General features: G+C 37.5%; 1 protein-coding gene across 2 annotated transcripts in view; it reads left to right on the forward strand.

Moving 5' to 3' along the window:
* Positions 1–18,063, forward strand: part of LOC131697597 (A-kinase anchor protein 6-like) — a 111,473-nt gene that overhangs the window by 30,279 nt on the left and 63,131 nt on the right. For both annotated transcript variants that reach the window (XM_058987669.1, XM_058987670.1), the window contains exons 5-7: positions 3,762–3,884; positions 6,352–6,448; positions 7,546–7,709. In XM_058987669.1, the coding sequence (XP_058843652.1) occupies positions 3,762–3,884; positions 6,352–6,448; positions 7,546–7,709 (384 nt within the window). The remainder of the gene's footprint in view (positions 1–3,761; positions 3,885–6,351; positions 6,449–7,545; positions 7,710–18,063) is intronic.

The following is an 18,063-nucleotide window of genomic DNA, read 5'->3' on the forward strand; positions in this document are numbered from 1 at the left end:
GATGTTCTCCAGAAAGTCCTAAGAGTCATGAATGTAAGAGACTTGGATACAAATGAACCTGCCAACTGAGTCCCTACAATCCGCCCTCTATTAAAGTATGTATTGTCTGCTGACTTCTTCTCCATCTTGACTGAAACTGCAGCAGGACCATGCAGCTTTTATATGTTAAAGAATATTTCAAAGGGACAGCAAATTTATACAAAAGTGTGGCTGTGGGTGTGTGTGTGCGTGTGCGTGCGCGTGCAAGTGCGTGTGTGTGTGTGTGCGTGTGTGTGTGCGTGCGTGTGCATGCGTGTGTGTGTGCGTGTGTGTGGGTGTAGGTGGGTGTTGGTGTCTGTGTGGGCATGGGTGTGTGTGTTTGTGTGTGTGTTTGTGTGCGTGCTACATTTCACAGCTGGTCCAACCATTGTGGCTTGCCAACAAATATGCACTTCAGCACCACCTTCATTTGAAATATGTCACAGATGTTGATTTAATATTCTACTGTATGACAATTGATGGCTTTGTTGTTCTGTAGATTGTTGATTGATGAAATGTCCTTTCTTATAAGGAAATTGTGACATAGGCCTTGCAAGGTCAGAATCTGCCTAAAATTAAATGTCTGACCTTTCTAATGTTAACAACAATTCAGCTGTCCTGGTGTGAATTAGCATATGGGAAATCAGGTTATTCATGTAGGTGTGCTGGTAAAAAGTTAACACATGAAAATCAATTACTCTGTTAAGATACCTTAATACATGGATGTCATAAACAAAGTTTGCAGTTAAAGATATATATTTTTGTTAAAGAGTTTACTTTTCATAAAACATAACTTAACAAACAAATAATACAACAAATACAGCTGGGACAGATACAAGTATTCAGGTTAATTTTAAGGAAGGATATTTAATCTTTAACCACTAGGTGGAGTCAGTATTTTAAAGTTGACACTTGGACTTCTTACCTGCCTTTGTAAATGATGCCATTTCATGCTATAGGACAGACATGTTACAAGAAACTGATACAGCAGTATTTGCATTGGTACTGAAAGTTGTTATAGAGAGATATGAACCAACTAAGCTGCATGTTAACAGAAGGATATTTCTCCTTTTAAAATGTGTAATTGTTTTCAACATTCATTTTCATTTTCCAGTTACATAAAAAGGATAAACACAGAAACCTGTGAAAAGTGGAATGAAATTCTAATGATAAAGCCTGATCTGTTAAAGGAGCGCTCTCCATGATGAATGTGTTCATGCCTTAAATGATATGGAACACATTCCAGTGACTGATTATATCAGCATACAAATACAGTAGCATTACAATGACTTCATTCTCAGGCAACAGGCATCTGGAAGTGAAGAGCCTCACCTTAGAGGCTTCACGGAAGTAGTGACGCCAAACTCAGAAGCTTTACAGATACCGTGGCTGACACTCTTATGTACAATTTGCAGTGCTCATTTTTGACTGCATTTTTAAAGTAAAGTAATACTTAACGGTATTTGTAAATGTATGTGTTTAAATAAATTGCTTTAGTCATCTTCTCTATAGTCAAGTAGATTAATTAGTAAAAAAATAAATAAAAAGGTAAATTAAAACTAATGTCTTGTAATTAATGTAATAAATATGCAGTTTCAAGAATTTTTCAGCCCAGCAATAAATAATATTGTGTTTTGTGAGTGTTGTCATCTATGCCACTGTAAACTGGTCGCAGAAAAAAAAAAGTGTGTATCTTTCCTCAGATCAAGTGTATTGGAATTATTTTAATATATGGTCCAACATTTTACTATGATGCCCATTTTACTGTGGCCTGCCCTTGAAAAGGTGTTGTGTTAAAGATTTGTTGCACTTAAAAAGAAAGGTATTAGGTTTGTGCAAGAAAAAAAACAAACAAAAAAAAAACCCCTGAAATGTAAATGTTAGGATATGGTTCCATTGCAGTATTAAAGTTAGATATGCTTTTTCATAATTCATTAGTGACACCACCACTATGGTAAGGGCTGTTTAAGAACCACGTTTTAAACACGTTACTGGGATAAATGCTTCATATACTTCCATTCCATGTATTCCATATATTCAGTGACAGCAATAATATCATGATATATACAGTATAATGCTCATTCCCTAGTACAGTACCTTGATATGATACTAAATTACATCAATTTTGTTGTTAGTTAGGCAATACAATGAAACACAAGGTCCTTTTTAGCCTGTAACAGTTTGCCTTTTTTGTTCAGTTGTTAAGGATTTGTATTTGTATTAGCTAGTCAGAATCAGTTATAACTAGTGATACTGTGTATTGCGCAAGTGCCCCATCTAGTGGTCAGCTGTGCAATCTATAAATGGTGTCTATGACCTCTACACAGTATAGAAGGTGAAAGCTATTGTAAATGTGTCTGGTAGCCATCTTGCAAGCAGCCCTAATAATATTGGGAAATACATGTTTTTATGAGGAGACATACATTTTGCAGTACTGTGCTGTGCACTGAAGCCCATAAATAAAGCAATGTGCACTGAAGCCTGTGCAATATCAACATGCTTTGCCATTGCATTTCCACACAATCAGCCTTGAGGAGTCTCTTCAGAAGAACACTTTGCTGGAATAGATAGTATACATGGCAAATAATGAACCACACAGAAACAACAATAGAGGATTAAACAGAACACACATAACATGGTACTAAACATGTAGGACATTCAATATTAGGGGAATGTACTATAGATGACAGGGAGTATCCCTCCGAGCCATTTTTTTGCTCCTCGATCTGAGTGGTCTTATTCTTAACATCACAAAAAGACCATCAGAGCTTTCATTCCACAGGAAATGTATCATCTCTGGTTTGGTCTGTTTTATTTTGTTGAGTGTTGTTTTTTGTCTTGGATCAGCTGACAAGTGTTGAGGAGTTTTGAAAGGTAAACGTGAACTGTATTTAATTTCTGCAGTCCTCAATTTAAACGTGTTACAGTGACTGGATTGTAAACGTGAGCTATTGTGTTGTAAACTGTATACTGTTTTAAACCACTGGTCTGAAGTCAAAAGCACTGTGGAGTTTATGAGATCAAGTCCAAATCCAGCTTCTTCTTGTATCTCGTACCAAATACATTCAAAGAGATGTACAGAGGAATTGCTTTTCTGTAAACCAACAACTTGCGTGGCACTACTTAAAAGCAGATGATGCAGATGTGATTCTAAGCACAGGCTGTTGTGGAATTTCACATGCGGTGTAGACACACACACAAGCTACCTCATAAAGGCATTCACTTTGTTTTCCATGTTGTATGCACTGCACTTTGAAGCTTCAAGAGTCAAACATCATTCCCCAAAGATTTTCTTTTTTTGTGTGTGTTCTGAATTCCCCTGTATTGCAACACACATTGTCTGTGTATCAGGGCTTATAGATGCAAAATGACCTCTACAGCTGTGTGAACTTGATAGATAATGTTTGCCTCACTGGGAATATGCACTATGGTAAGTCAAAGCCTAAACAGAATGGATAGTCTTTGGAATGAAGAAAGACTGAAAGCCAAGGAAAAAAAAAAAAAGCTGCAATGCAGAACTACCCTTTTTGTCCAGCAGATGGCACAATTTGTTTAGATAAAAAAAAAAAAAAAAAAAATCTGTATGATACTGCAAATAATAATTTTGTCCAGACAGGACAAAACATACATTTCTGTAGTGTAATTATTCTGTAAGGGTGTCAGTTCTTTTCTTGATTTCACTTGAGACATTGTTCACTGATTGAAAAACAGTTAATTTCTAACAAGCTGTCTTTTCCTCATAGGGGTTTGTCAGCAAACTGGATGAATTTATTTGCTGGTTGCACAAAGCTCTGGAAGCAACAGAGAACTGGACCCCTCCCATGGCAGAGACAGACAGCCTCAAGTTGTACCTGGAAACACACTTGGTATGGCAACACTGTTCATAGAGGCACTATACCTGTATGTTAAAGGGAAAACAAGCAGAGTATGGGTATGTTGGGTTCCCTCAATCACCACTCTGTGACAGATCGCCATCAAGTGTCTGATATAAATGATTACAGGAAATACAGCTATTGAAAACTACAGTCATACTTTAGCTTTATTACAACACAATTACAGATATAGTTACACAAATGGATTTCCTAATAAGTATTTGTAAATGCAGAATGGTCGAGATGGAGTATTTTTTGCCCACGCTCCCTCACTCAGTCCCCTTGCTTACTGAATATCTTGCAACAGTATCCCCGAAAAGATAATTGTTCTGTTTCTGCAATGAAATCTCTCTAAACTGGTTTCTACCTAGTAACTGAGGAATAAAAAAAACACTATAGTTTTACAACATAATAATGCCCACTTAATGCCTTAAGAAAAACTCCATGTAATTTATAATTAATAAACTTGTATTCCAATCTGCCCCACTGATGGAGCCCGTCTCCTTTAGAGTAGTGGGTAATAAATAAACATGAGGTGCTCATCATATGTCACCACTGTGCTTTGAGGTGACAACACTATACATTTATATGTGGGGAGTTTTTGAGTTCATTTAAGTCTTATGTTTTGTCTTCTTAGCCCTAAAGTTTGAAGGAATATACGTGTATGCCTTTTAAAAAAATATTTTATGAAATAACATCAGAATAATGGATGGATTTTGGAACCACTCTTATAGCACAAAAATCAATACACTGGGAATGAGAGGTGCGCATCACCAACTGACACAGGAGAGATGGGGATCTGCAGGTTGGAAGAACAGAAACCCTGTCAGACCTATGGGATGTGGGTCACGAAAGGTTGCAGATATCAGATAGACCCATTTTATAAGGGATTGAAGTGTACTAAAAAATCAAATGGCTATTGATTGCACACAATGGCAGATTTAAGCTTGCGAATCAAATTACTGAAGCTAAAAGAGAAGAAAAAAAAAATATCCAGTGGTACACCTTCTTCTCTTAGTGACCACCATGCTGCAGTTGGCTGAGAAAGAAAATTGAAAGAGCATTCATGAGAGGGGACTGCCAAAGATGGATTTAGAGCTCCAGTTTTGCATTTTCTTTGGCTTTTATGGATGCTTTAATGTACATCCAAGCCTGTTTTATCATTTCCCTGTTGATAGAAACTGAACAAGAGGAGATGAGAGCGGACTCTGTTTGTGTGCCACTGTATGTTAAAAAAGGAAATGAAAAAAAAATAGAAGCAAAATTGTCATTCCCTTGGAAACGACAGTAAAGGGCACTTTAGCCAGTCCTACTGTAGCTGCCAAGCTTGTGTAATTAAATCTGTGCAGGAAATGCAGATGAACTATTCACAGTGGCTTCTGGAGGGTTCCAGTATTCAATACTTAATCACAGCCTCTGTACTCGATAAGTGTGAGTGGTGATGGAAACTGCGGGGACTCTGGAGAAGAGAGGGGAGGCAAATTAGAATCTCAAGCACACTAGGGATGTGTATATATATATATATAAAAAATCTTTCATGTTTTGACAATTTCTTCAGGTCTTATTGGGCAATATTCACAAAACTTTAAGGAAAGTTTTTGAAAAGGATCTTTAAATATGAAAAAAAAACTTTGAAAACGGCTAACCCTTTCTAAAACAGTTTTTTAAAAGGTTTTGTGAACTCCAGATGTTTGTAACAAAAAAAACCAAAAAACCATTATCAAAACCTTTGTTTTGTGAATAGGACCCATTGTTTATCTTTGATTGCTATTTGAATTTGATGAAGTCCACATCCTTAGACCATGTTACATCTTTGTGTGTGGCACAAAACTTGCACTTTCACTTTGCCCCTGTTTGTTTTCTTGACAATTCTTGTGCAATTGCAACAGACATAGGCTAAAACAAACGAGAACTGTCTTTTTACAGTGACGCTGGTGGTAATTCATGCTAAAACATGGCACTTGTGTGCAACATCTGTGCAAAGTGTCCTTTAAAATGTTCTATTGATGTTTTTATTAGAAACAAATTCAAATACTGGGTTATTGTATTAAAAAAAACATTATGGGACGAGTCCTATCTAATTTTGAAACTTTCTTTAAGTCCATCTAAAAACATAAAATAGTATTGCCTGGACATTAAATACTCAACTAATATAAGTTTGCTGTCCGTAGCATTTTTACCTGTTGCATTTTAATGGGAGACTAATAGTAGAAGATTGATCAATATGGCACATATAACTTAGAAGCTTTCAGTTTCCCAACTTCCTACAAAGAGAGATGGGCTATCCTTAGAAATTAAATGTTTGTAAGTAAAATGTCTAAACACAGTCATTGAACTGAAGCCACTCAGTTGGCACTTTTACTCTACCTTCTGTTACTCTACCTTATTTTTAGGCTTATTGAATGCAGCTCCCGAATTGATTCAATGTGACGACCTGTGTCTCTTTTCATTTCCCTCACAGAGCTTCAAACTGAACGTGGACAGCCACTGTTCTCTGAAGGACGTGGTGGTGGAGGAGGGGAACCAGCTCCTGGAGCTCATTGTGTCTCACAAATCAGGTAAACTCTTCCTCGGATATGACAGGGCTGTAAGAGAGACAGGCTAGTGCTGTAAATTATCTTATTTAATATTAATGTTTATATTAACATACTGACCTTCACGATTTATAAATGTTTCAGCAACTGCATTCTGCTTGGAATGGAGGCCTATGATGTAAAGTGTAATTCAGCAATGAATTTTGTCTCTAATCTTGGCCCTGATTAACGGTACACATACTGGGACAGCAGACAAGAAGTCTGAGCAGAATGCTGTATATCACAAAGGCAGAGACAGGGAGAGGCTCTGACAAAGAGAGGTATTCGGGAATAGCAGGATAAATGTTTTTTTTTTCATTTGAATTTTCAGTTATTCCCCCACCTACCCTGTTCCCTAATTTGCCCATCTTTATGCTGGTTAGTCGGTCCCCATGATCTAAAGCTTCCTCATTTACTGTAATAAAAACATTTTTAAAATAAAAACATTTGTCACTTCAGTTGCATCAGGTGCTGACTGTCAAACTGGTTCTGAAGGCCAGAGAATCAGACATCATTCCCCAAAATATAAGCCAATTATTAGAAATGATATTCCCTAACTTCCAGGATGTCAACAACCAAGCTGCTAAGCAACTATCAGTGCTATAGAGCCCTTTAAGAACAGTAACAGTATAACATTGGAAACCCTGAATTCAGTCAGGGCACTAGGATGCATTTTATTTATATTTACTGTGCAACACGTGGCATTGTGTGAGTGTGTATTATTTCAATTCCATCTGATGCTCATTCACAGCCCTTGAATTGCATTTATTTGTACACATTTTTAATTACATTTTTAGAAATCTTAAAACAGTTTGTGGGAACTCTATGCATTATAAAATAGATACATAGATAGGAAATTTAACATGGTATAATTGTGCACACATTGACTGAAGACACTATTTCACCCAGAACCATAGCATACATGAGCATAAAAACATATATATATATATATACAGTATGCAGTATACAACTATAATACAGTATGTGTCCAAGATTAAGATGGATATCCTATGTGAATAGTGAAACGTTTCAATAAGTATATTAGAAATAAACCCATTTTTCTTGCTATGCTGTCTCTGAAGGGCTTAAAGACATGCTGCAGATGATTCTAAGTCAGTGGCAGGAACTACAGAGGCAAATCAAGCGTCAGCACAGCTGGATTTTGCGAGCCTTGGCGATCATCAAAGCAGAGATCCTGGCTAGTGATGTGTCTCAGGAGGACGAGTATGGAACAGGGAGCCCCAAGGTAAATGGCTTGAAGTTTCTCTTATTTCCTCTTTATTCCCCGGCTGGGTTTGAACTGGTCCAGTCCCCTCCCTGAGACTGTTATCCTTCCACTGGGTAAAATAAATAAGATGGTATAAGTTTCATTGCATAATAAAAGGGAAGAATGAAAAAGGCATCTCAGTGAAGTTTTCCAGCGGTATTGATGCACGTAGCCTGACTTTTCTTGGAAGAGTAATAATATATATTTAAGTACTGTACTTGTAAATAGTGTGTGCATATATAAACAGAATGGAAAAACACATAGCATTATTCGTGCAATATGAACAATCAGAATGCTTTTAAATTGTTTCCTTGCAATTATAAATCACTATAATCAGTGCAATCATTCAGCTCTGACATCCATTAGCTGCTTGGTTACAGCAAATTAACAAAGAAGCGAGAATGTGATTCATTATCTCATTCCTGTTAATGACTATCAGATGCATTGTCTAATTAGAGGATGGTCGTTGTAGTGGGAGGAAGGTCATATGCTTTGCTACAAATCTTCCTGCACTGTGTGTTTAAATCCTCAAGACTGCGCCTTGGTTGAATAAACAAGCACTTCTCTGAAAAGAAGAAGGAACAGTCACCAGTCTGGAGTGCACCTGTTGACAGCACCTGGACTGCTTTTATTGACTGAGACGGCTGTGGTTGAGGCTGTGGACCCGTTTTGATCAAATAAAGACACTCTGCACTATGTGTGTGTTTGTTTTAGGGCAATATACACCCAGGTAATATCAGTACGTGTATGGTTACTGTAAAGGAGAGCTATACATGGATTAAATCAAACATGCACTGGCTTACAGTATACTCATGTTGGCACTGTAGTAACATATTGTTTAATATCACTAAAGTTTTTCTCTAACTATAAGGCCACTATAATTTGTATTGAATTCTGGAATTTGTAAAATAATATTTGAATGTTCTAAAAAGCGGTGGCTCTTATTAACGTCATCCTAAAACGTGTAAGCCTGCTGTAGTAATTGTGTTTTAATTGCAGAGTGTAGTTAATAAGGAGGATCATTAAATCACCCTTGAGGATTAACAGTATACAAAATATGACAGAAATATTCAGAATACAGTTAGATAAAGATTCTATTCAGAATTACTAAGTGCACATTGTTTTATGATGAATCCTTGGTTATTGCTTATTATTGTCAACTACAGTGGCATGTGGATGTTGACATTTCTCATCTTTCCAATCGGTCATCGCTGCTTACTCATAAACAATATAAAAATAAAGGTGATGGAAAATATATTAAGAATCCATTGGCATGTGTGGTTACCTGAAACGGAGGCAGCACACCAAACTGGGTTATACAGGGGAACCAATATTGACCTTTCAAATGTAGTGATTTTACACTGGTTGGCTGGTAATCTTAATTGAATTTGGTGTTAAAACACCTGTTTGCCATTTATACTCATGTGCCAAATTAAATATTTATCATTTTACTGCATTCAATCCTGTACTTCAGAATACTGTAATCTGCCAAGTGTTTAACCTGTAGTATTTTGTATTTAATCATATCCTGATGTAACTATCACTATTTAATCATATCCTGATGTAACTATCACTATTATCTGCTGTATTATTGAATTGTGGTTTGTCACACTTGAACAAAAGTTATTGTATTTCTTGCTCTTATTGTAACACTTGAAATGTATTTGCTTACGATTGTAAGTCGCCCTGGATAAGGGCGTCTGCTAAGAAATAAATAATAATAATAATAATAACATGAGCAAGAGGGACTTCTCTCCAGGTCAATGGTCAGGGCTTTTCTTTTCATTAGCCATTCTATCTCTGGTAATCTCGGGCTGCTTTAGGTACGAGAGGATTGTAACATATTAGTTATTTACTGTAAGCGTGTCATGGCAGAATAGTATTTAAAATATAATCTTGAAAATGAGATACAGATATATCTTGTTCAGATTAGGCAAGTTTGTCCAACCAAGATGGGCAGACAGGAGGTAACAACATATATATATATATATATATATATATATATATATATATATATATACATATATATATGTTGTTACCTCCTCTCCGCCCATCTTGGTCGGCTTACCCCGGGCAGGTGGCTGTGAGAGTCTCGCAGATTGTTGGAGACCAAAGGCTTGCTTTACTCGGCAGCGGGAAATAATGCCCTGACTCAGCCAGTTTAATTAAATGAACATTGCAGTTTATTATCAGCACTGCAGGGCCTGTCCCTGTGACTAGAGCCCTGTGTGTAGTACACGCCAACGTAGCACAGTCCAGCAGTACCTGTCTCTACTGCAACTGGGGAATCAGAGCGTGCAAACACTGTCGCTCCGGGTTTGTATAGCAGGGCTCCTTCCTGCCACAAAAATGCAACAATTTAAGAGACTCTGAGGAGGAGGAGGAGGGAGTGCTTGGAGTTTTCAACACAAAAACACAACCTATATATAAATCGACGATAACAACACAGGAGACTATTTACATACACTAGACCCCACTCGTATAACAATGGTTGTCTATATCACAGAAATATATATATATATATATATATATTTAAACTTAATCACGATTGTTTGGATATTTGTATTCATGGGTCACATTGGGAATGCATTATTAACATTTTTACTCAAGAGCATTCGGCAGGAGAAAGAGAGTTTCTCTTCTAAGCATATGTGTGTATCTTGATCTTGCTCTCGCCTGCAACCCTGCTTGTTGTCTTCTGTTCCCACAATTAGCTATTCATACAATTACCAACACCAGCATTGTTGCAGGAGGGATGCGTGAACTTGATTTATGATGTGTGAATAAAAACATTGGAATAACACAGCATACAGCTAAGGCAAAGTAATGCATTGCATGCAAACATGACAGGGTGTCCTGTAGCACTTTCACACTTTGTAATAGTGACATACACTACATGTACTGTATGTATATATGCAATACTGTTCATATAGCACTGTGTTTAAATTTGGCTTACAATATAGGTAATAGGGATACACTGGTATTACAATGTGATATAATTTAGTTACAAAGTATATTTACCATGTACTGTATCAATACATAAACAGCATACAGTATAAACAGTTGAAGAACATTTTATAACAATAAACTAAATGCAAAAGTATTGTATGAAATACATCTGAATATGTTTCAGGTGAATAGCAGCAATTTTAACAGTAACAACTGCATTAATCCTTAGAAGCACAGTCAATATTTGGTCATTAATTCTCTTTTGTGAAACAAGACACAAAAGTGAAATGCTTGCTGTCATTCCTGTAATGTATTATGTTGTGAGGATCCTCACATTCTCCCTTGTATGCCATTAAGGTGTGCATAAACCTGTGTTAGTCTCTCTTGACAGCTATAACAGTTTGTTACAATTGCACTAAACATATGCTCATGGTGTCGTTTTTTTAAATCTGAATTATTTTAGCTGGACCATAAAGTTTTAATGCTTCTGGATGCTTTCAGAATTGTAATATTATCAGACCCCATTCTGCTTTTTTATTATGTTGTAATTAAAACACAGGAATATAATTTTACTGGTACAGCTGAATTCAAACAAACTTCAGACGGCATATTTTTTTCCTAATTTATTTGTCGTTTGGATTATTTATTTTGTGAAAAAGTCCTAGTTGTAATGTTTTTAACACTGTTGCTACATTTTTCTCCAAAATAATATTGCAAAATACCTGAATCAACCATGACGGTATGTTTTTGTATCCTGCTTTTATTTAGATCTCTAGTTTAAAATGTAGTTTGAATTATGATTCATAGAAGTGCACAAAGATACCAGATCAACATGGTTGTAAGGGGGTATGTAAAATGGTTACAAACACAGGGATATGATCTCTCTCTCCCTCTCTCTCCCTCCCCCTCCCTCTCTCTCTCTCTCTCTCTCTCTCTCTCTCCTCCCTCTCTCTCCCTCCCCCTCCCTCTCTCTCGCTCTCTCTTGCTCTCTCTCGCTCTCTCTCGCTCGTGCACCTACAGCTTTGGATGTTTTAGACAGGTCCCTTCTTTTCTTTAATATTCAACTCTTTGAATAATCTCACTCATATTCTTCTCTTTAAGCACACAATACCACTGTACTATTATTCTTCCTTATCACCCATCAGCTATGTCTTTTGTTTGTCTCGACAGTTTTATAATGTACTGTATGTGAAAAAGAAATTGGAGCTGGAATGAGCAAGCTGGTCTTCTTTTATTGACTCTGAATAGTTAACAGTTTTCCATTACCTCAGTCCAGGCTCGATGTGAGGTTTGATCGCTGTAGTGAAAGACCCACCGCATTAGAGCACAGCAGTAATTCACACGCACCTGTATTTATTTTCCTTTAATTAATTGCGGAGCATACAGAGGTTGTCTTCTGTCAGGCACAGCTATCTAACAGGACATGGCAAACTGTCAGTGCAACACAGTGTAGTGCATTTCAAAGGCAGGGTAACTAATCTGCTGCCAGGCTCTTAAATTCAAAGCTTTATGACTCTGTCTACAAACAACCACATAAGATTATCTGGAGCTAATGATTACCCTACATTGGTCTACATTGTTTTGAGAGGAGTCTATACATTCTTTAAAAATGTGCTCCTAAAAAACCCAAAGAGACAACAGTGACAAGACGTATTCAATGCAGCTTTACATATTGCTGTTTTTTATCTTCTTTTGGTGGATATAGTGTGGAAAAAAGGTAGAGTTCAGAAATTGGGTGCCAGGCAATTCTAGGTTTTTATCTATTTTTTATTTTTTTAATGTACTTATTTTTCACTGTGCATCTTACTGTGCAATGCAGGAAAATCTCCAAACTTGACTGGAATTAGAAAACCACAAAAATAAAAATTAGGGCTATCCTATGAAAATGCTTTAAAGGACATTGTGCTACGGTAACAAAATAATTCCAGTTCATCTTTCTAAACCGTATTCCTGTCACTTTGTAGATTGCACATATTCTTATATGAAAGATGCACACATTATATTAAACATGTTTTTGTTCTTTTATGTTTTTTTTTGTGTTTTCAATGTTGACTTCATTCATGTAACCTCTGGAAGTTGATGTGGAGCGTCTGATTGGAGTATGTGCAAGCAATGCTCGATACATTTTCTCTCCTAACAGCTTCAAATAAATAACCATAAAAAAAACAAATTCACCTTTACCATAATGTGTGCATGTTTCATAAAGAAAATGATGGCAATACATTTTAGGCAAGATTTACTGAAAATATTTTCTTAGCGTCATGTATTTTAATTAAAATTTCAGTTCCATTTGCATCACTTTAGGGTGCCTAGAAATAATAAAAATGTTAGAATCTGTTTCAATTGACGGTAATCGGTTACATAACAAAAAAAAAAAACCAAACAAACAAAAAGCAAAATTGCAGCTCCAATTGGAAACATGTACCGTAATTGTTTCAAATGTTAAAAATCCATTGAAGAGGCTCAGTATTGTTTCACACCTAGTTCTGTGGACTTTTTGTTTTGCTGTCAGAGTATATTTCCTCCAAAGTTGGATCTATGATGCCAGGCCCACTAGCTCTTGTTCCAAAAGTGTTTTTTTTCTGTTTTATTTTTTTATTAGCAAGTAGGATTTATCTACTGTCTACACAGGCAGCCAGCCTGCTCCAGGGAACTAATTTTAGCTGTACTTCTAGGCTGACTTGAGCCCAGCAGGTGATTGAACCCATGCATTCTAATCCAGAGGCCTCTGCTAACCACTAGGCTGTGTGCATGCCACCCTATGTGTCTGCAGACCCCAGAAAGGATCTGCTCGAAGTGTATTTAAGGCTGGAGGCTTAAACTGATCTTGACTTTAATATGGAAAATGAAATGCTGCTTTGATATGTACTTGTTTAATGAAAAAAAAAGGTCCACTTTCTTTTGGCACAGATATGAACACCACAAAACTGCTGTTGACCAATGTGCGATTAGTATTGGTATGATAAAAATTACAATTGAATTATATTCTGGAATTAGGAATGACACAGCGTGTTTGACAAGTGTGAAGTATCATATCCCTTGCCTTTTTTATGAAAGTTATTTCATGTTTATTTATTAATTCAAAATATATGTATCTCATCGTTTGGATCTGAGCATTTTTGACAGCAGTGATGTACATGCCACCCTTCTCATCATGTCATTAAACCATAGATCAATTAAACCAATGTAATATTATTTCAATAGAAATGATCTTTTGGACTTCCCCTTGGGAGCCCTTTACATCATTATTTATGGCAGACACATACAGTGCAACTGTAGTTAAAAATACATGTTAGTTTGGTAGGTAGCCCAGTTTGTAATTATTAGAAATGTCAAAACTGTTGACATTATTTGGCTAAAATAATGCCTTAACCTTTGACCCAGCCCCAGCAGGTACAGTAAGAGTAATATTACACTTTATAATATATATTAACAGCACTTGTAAAGAAGGTATATTTAAAGTTACATATGTTTTGTGCATCTGCAAAAGTACACAATTAAGTGTAATTAAATGTGTGTTTTTAGTAATGGGCATATGGCTTTTCAGGTCTAATTGTGAGTCCTGTCCCATATCTAGATCTTATTTCATATAGTATACTGTAGGAATCTAGTGTTTTGTCCTCTTGCTAAATTGGAAAGAATAATATGTGCTTGTTACTTTCAATCACTGGTGTGCAACAATGCCATCATGCCGTGATAGAGTATCATGATATGATTTGTGCCACAAAACACACTACATCAAGCAGAGGAAAAGCTTTTGTTGACAGGGTGTCTGTGCTGTTTCCATTTGCTATATATACACTGTATAGCAAGCCAAAAAAAAAAAAAAAAAGCTAAATATCCCTGTCAGGATGTGAGTGGTGGTGCAGGTGAAAGTCAATGTCCACAAAAGCAATATAATAATAAAACAGTCCTGTTTATTTTAAAAGGCTACCCCCTCTACCATCAATGGTATTGGGTATGTAAACAGTGGGTTTGCAGTCCCAAGCAAAAAGTAATAAAACAATAAATACAGTGTCCAATCCACACGTGCACACACGGGTTGAGCTGATGGGGAAGTGCAGGAGCTCCAGGGATAGTCCAGGAGAGTCCGAGTTTTCCATGCTGCCATTCGGCCTCTCCTTAGCCCCCCTGCACGTTCTCAAAGTGCGTGGATGCCATCCTAGCCCCCTTGCGGTTGCAAGGGATCAGGGTGTTGAAATACCTGGACGACTGGTTGATCTGCTCCCAGTCACAGGAAGGAGCAGTGGCCCACACGGCGATCGTGACAGAGCATCTGGCGAGACTGAATGCCATGTCCCCATTGATTCTGTGTCCCCAGGTGCTCATTTCCTGGTTACACGTTTTTTGAAGGGCACTCGGCTGTTACGTCCTCCTAGAAAGGAAGTCCTCCCCGAGTGGAGTCTAGACGTGGTATTGGAGGCTCTCACTAAGGCCCCGTTTGAGCCTATACATTCCATAGAGCTGAATTATCTCTCTATGAAGACAGACTTTTTGTTAGCCATGACCTCTGCTAAGCGGGTTAGTGAGCTACAGGCTCTGTCAGTGCGCAGTGCCTACATGCGTATTTGGAATGATGGAAACAGGGTATCGTTATGCATGAACCCCGCTTTCCTCCCTAAGGTGGTTACGGCTTTCCACTTAAACCAATCGGTGGAATTAGACGCTTTCCACCCCCCTCCTTTTTCCTTGGAGGAGGATCAGAGATTGAATTCCCTCTGCCTGGTTCGGAAATTGAGAGGTTATGTGGATAGGACGAGAGCGCTGCGTCAGTCTGACCAGCTCTTCATCTGTCATGGTGAAAGGACCCTGGATCAAGCCCTCTCAAAGCAGCGACTGTCCCACTGGATTGTGGACACAGTCTCAACTGCATATACCAATGCCAGTCTACGCCCACCTGCGGGGGTGGCCGCGCACCCTACCAGAGGAGTGGCTACACCATGGGCCCTCTTTAGAGGAGCTTCATTGACTGATATCTGTACTGCGGCTAGCTGGGCTACTCCACATACATTCACCAGGTTATACCGACTGAATGTGGTAGATTCCTCTATACCTTCATTAGGCACAAGGGTCCTTGAGGTTGCACGCTCACTCCACAAAGATTAGTTCGGCGGTAGCGAGACATCCCTCGTCTGCTGTCTTCGCTCATGCTCCCTCGTGGCGGCTTTGATATACTTTCCCAAAAGTATTGTTGTTGGTCATCTTCAAATTGAAAGGGAACGTTAGGTTACGGATGTAACCCCGGTTCCCTGAAAGAGAAAACGATCAACAAACCTTGCAAGGTCGCATCACTCACATTCGCGGGTTCAATGCAAAAGAGAATGTGATCTCTGCGGAGTGACTACTTATTCCCTCGGTAGGCGGGACCAAAGACATCACTCCCCGGAGGGACCTATCGGCAGCTCTAACATAAAATGCTCAGTAAATACCTGACCTGTGGCAGGCATATCCCAAAAGTATTGTTGTTGGTCATCTTCTGTTTCAGGGAACCAGGGTTACATCCATAACTTAATGTTTCTTAGATTGCCTGATGTTAAATAAAATATTGAAAATATGTTCATATAGTTTTTTTTTTTTTTTTTTTTAATTATGTATGCATCCTAATATTCTACTGGGTGATGCAAAACTTTTGGCCATAATGTAAATTATATTTGAGTACATAGCTTACAGTGTGGTACTGACAACTACTATACCTCATAGTGCATACCTCTCCTGTGTGTCCGGGTGCAAACTAGCAGTACCACACGGTGAAAATGGCCAGCGGTGCCGCGCCGCGCCTGCCTGTCTCTGGCTTTACAGCTACGGATGTGAAGGCTTAACACTAACCTTACCTACCTCACGTCCTTACTGGTTGTGAGGTAGATTTACAGCTCAGATTCCTTCTCACCCGCTCACAATCAAACAAAAACTCATAGCAAAAACATGTGGGGGTTTCCATTTTAGCAAATATGTATATCTTAATAGGAAGTGACAAGCTTCCCATGTACTACTGTTAGTTCATTTCAAGACAGTATTATGTTTCATTTTGCTACTGCTGCTGATAATATATATATATATATATATATATATATATATATATATATATATATATATATATATATACAGTATAATATATATATATATATATATCTATAAACTAGCTCACACAGATGCAGTAGCACACATACAGAAATTCCTCTGTGTTGACTTAATTTGTTTTTTTTCCTTTGGCTAGCTGTGCGCTTGCTGAATTCTAGAATCAAAACCAGATTTTGTATTTGTATTGTGCATTCAACAGTTGGCAATTAGATCAAAGATTATAAAATCTGCACGCAAATGAAATCAACATGGAGCACTTTAGGCTGCAATTATTAGACTGAGTAATTTTAGAAAATGTGAAATGTAATAGAGAGCTATTACTTTGATTTCCTTTGTGGTTAGCTGGATGTCTGCCTGCCAAAGCTGCAGATGTTTAATGAATCCTATTAAACTAAATACAATAAAACCTAATCTGATAGGAAAGGTTTTGATATAATAACGCGGTGTGTCTGATACATACTTGACATCTAGTACAGTAAAGGGTTTGCATCGGCGTCAATATTATTGCAGGTATGAAGTGCTTATCAAGCAGTGGGACACAAAGTACATTTTACATGAAAAGCCTTCAGTCCCACCTAATAGGCCTATTCAAGTATTTATTTCCTTTCCCCTGATTGCTTCCTTTCTATACAATGCAGACCGGTAATAACAATTGTGCAATGTGCATAACTGGGTGGGTAGATTATATTGTGACATCATATTTTTTTTTTAAAGAAATACCCTTGACAAATGATCTTTAATGTGACCAATGGTTCTTTACTTAACGTGGCAGTGGTAGCACCCGGACTTCTGAAGTGGTGTGACTGATTTGTAGATTGATACCACAGTCGTAACATTTTCATTGGTCTGAATCAATACGCACAGGATATCCATGGCAGTATTATGCTGTGGTTTGCCATGGGCCCTGCTAGTGTTGACTTTATGCAAATACACTGGTCTCATTACGGCATCACACATTGGATTGTAAACGTGTGTGTAAGGAAAACACTATAGTGACACTCATAACACTATGGGGCTTTTATTAATTAGAGAGTAGAAACACAAAATGCGTTAATGCATGAATACAGTTTAAATGGAAAGATGGAAAACATTCATATTAAAACAGATTGGGACATAACAATAGCCCCTAATATTGTGTGAAATACCAATAGTGGGATAGGCTTTCAGGAGGAGCACAGCCAGAATAAGAATGTATTATTTAGACTAGCGTTTTGTATTGTTCCTGTAAACTCATATTACATTTATATTATATTTATATTACAACTGTAAACAAGTAGTATCATATCACAGTTTGTGTTGAAAGAGT

The sequence above is a fragment of the Acipenser ruthenus genome, chromosome 15 (assembly GCF_902713425.1).
Source record: "Acipenser ruthenus chromosome 15, fAciRut3.2 maternal haplotype, whole genome shotgun sequence".
NCBI lineage: Eukaryota > Metazoa > Chordata > Actinopteri > Acipenseriformes > Acipenseridae > Acipenser > Acipenser ruthenus.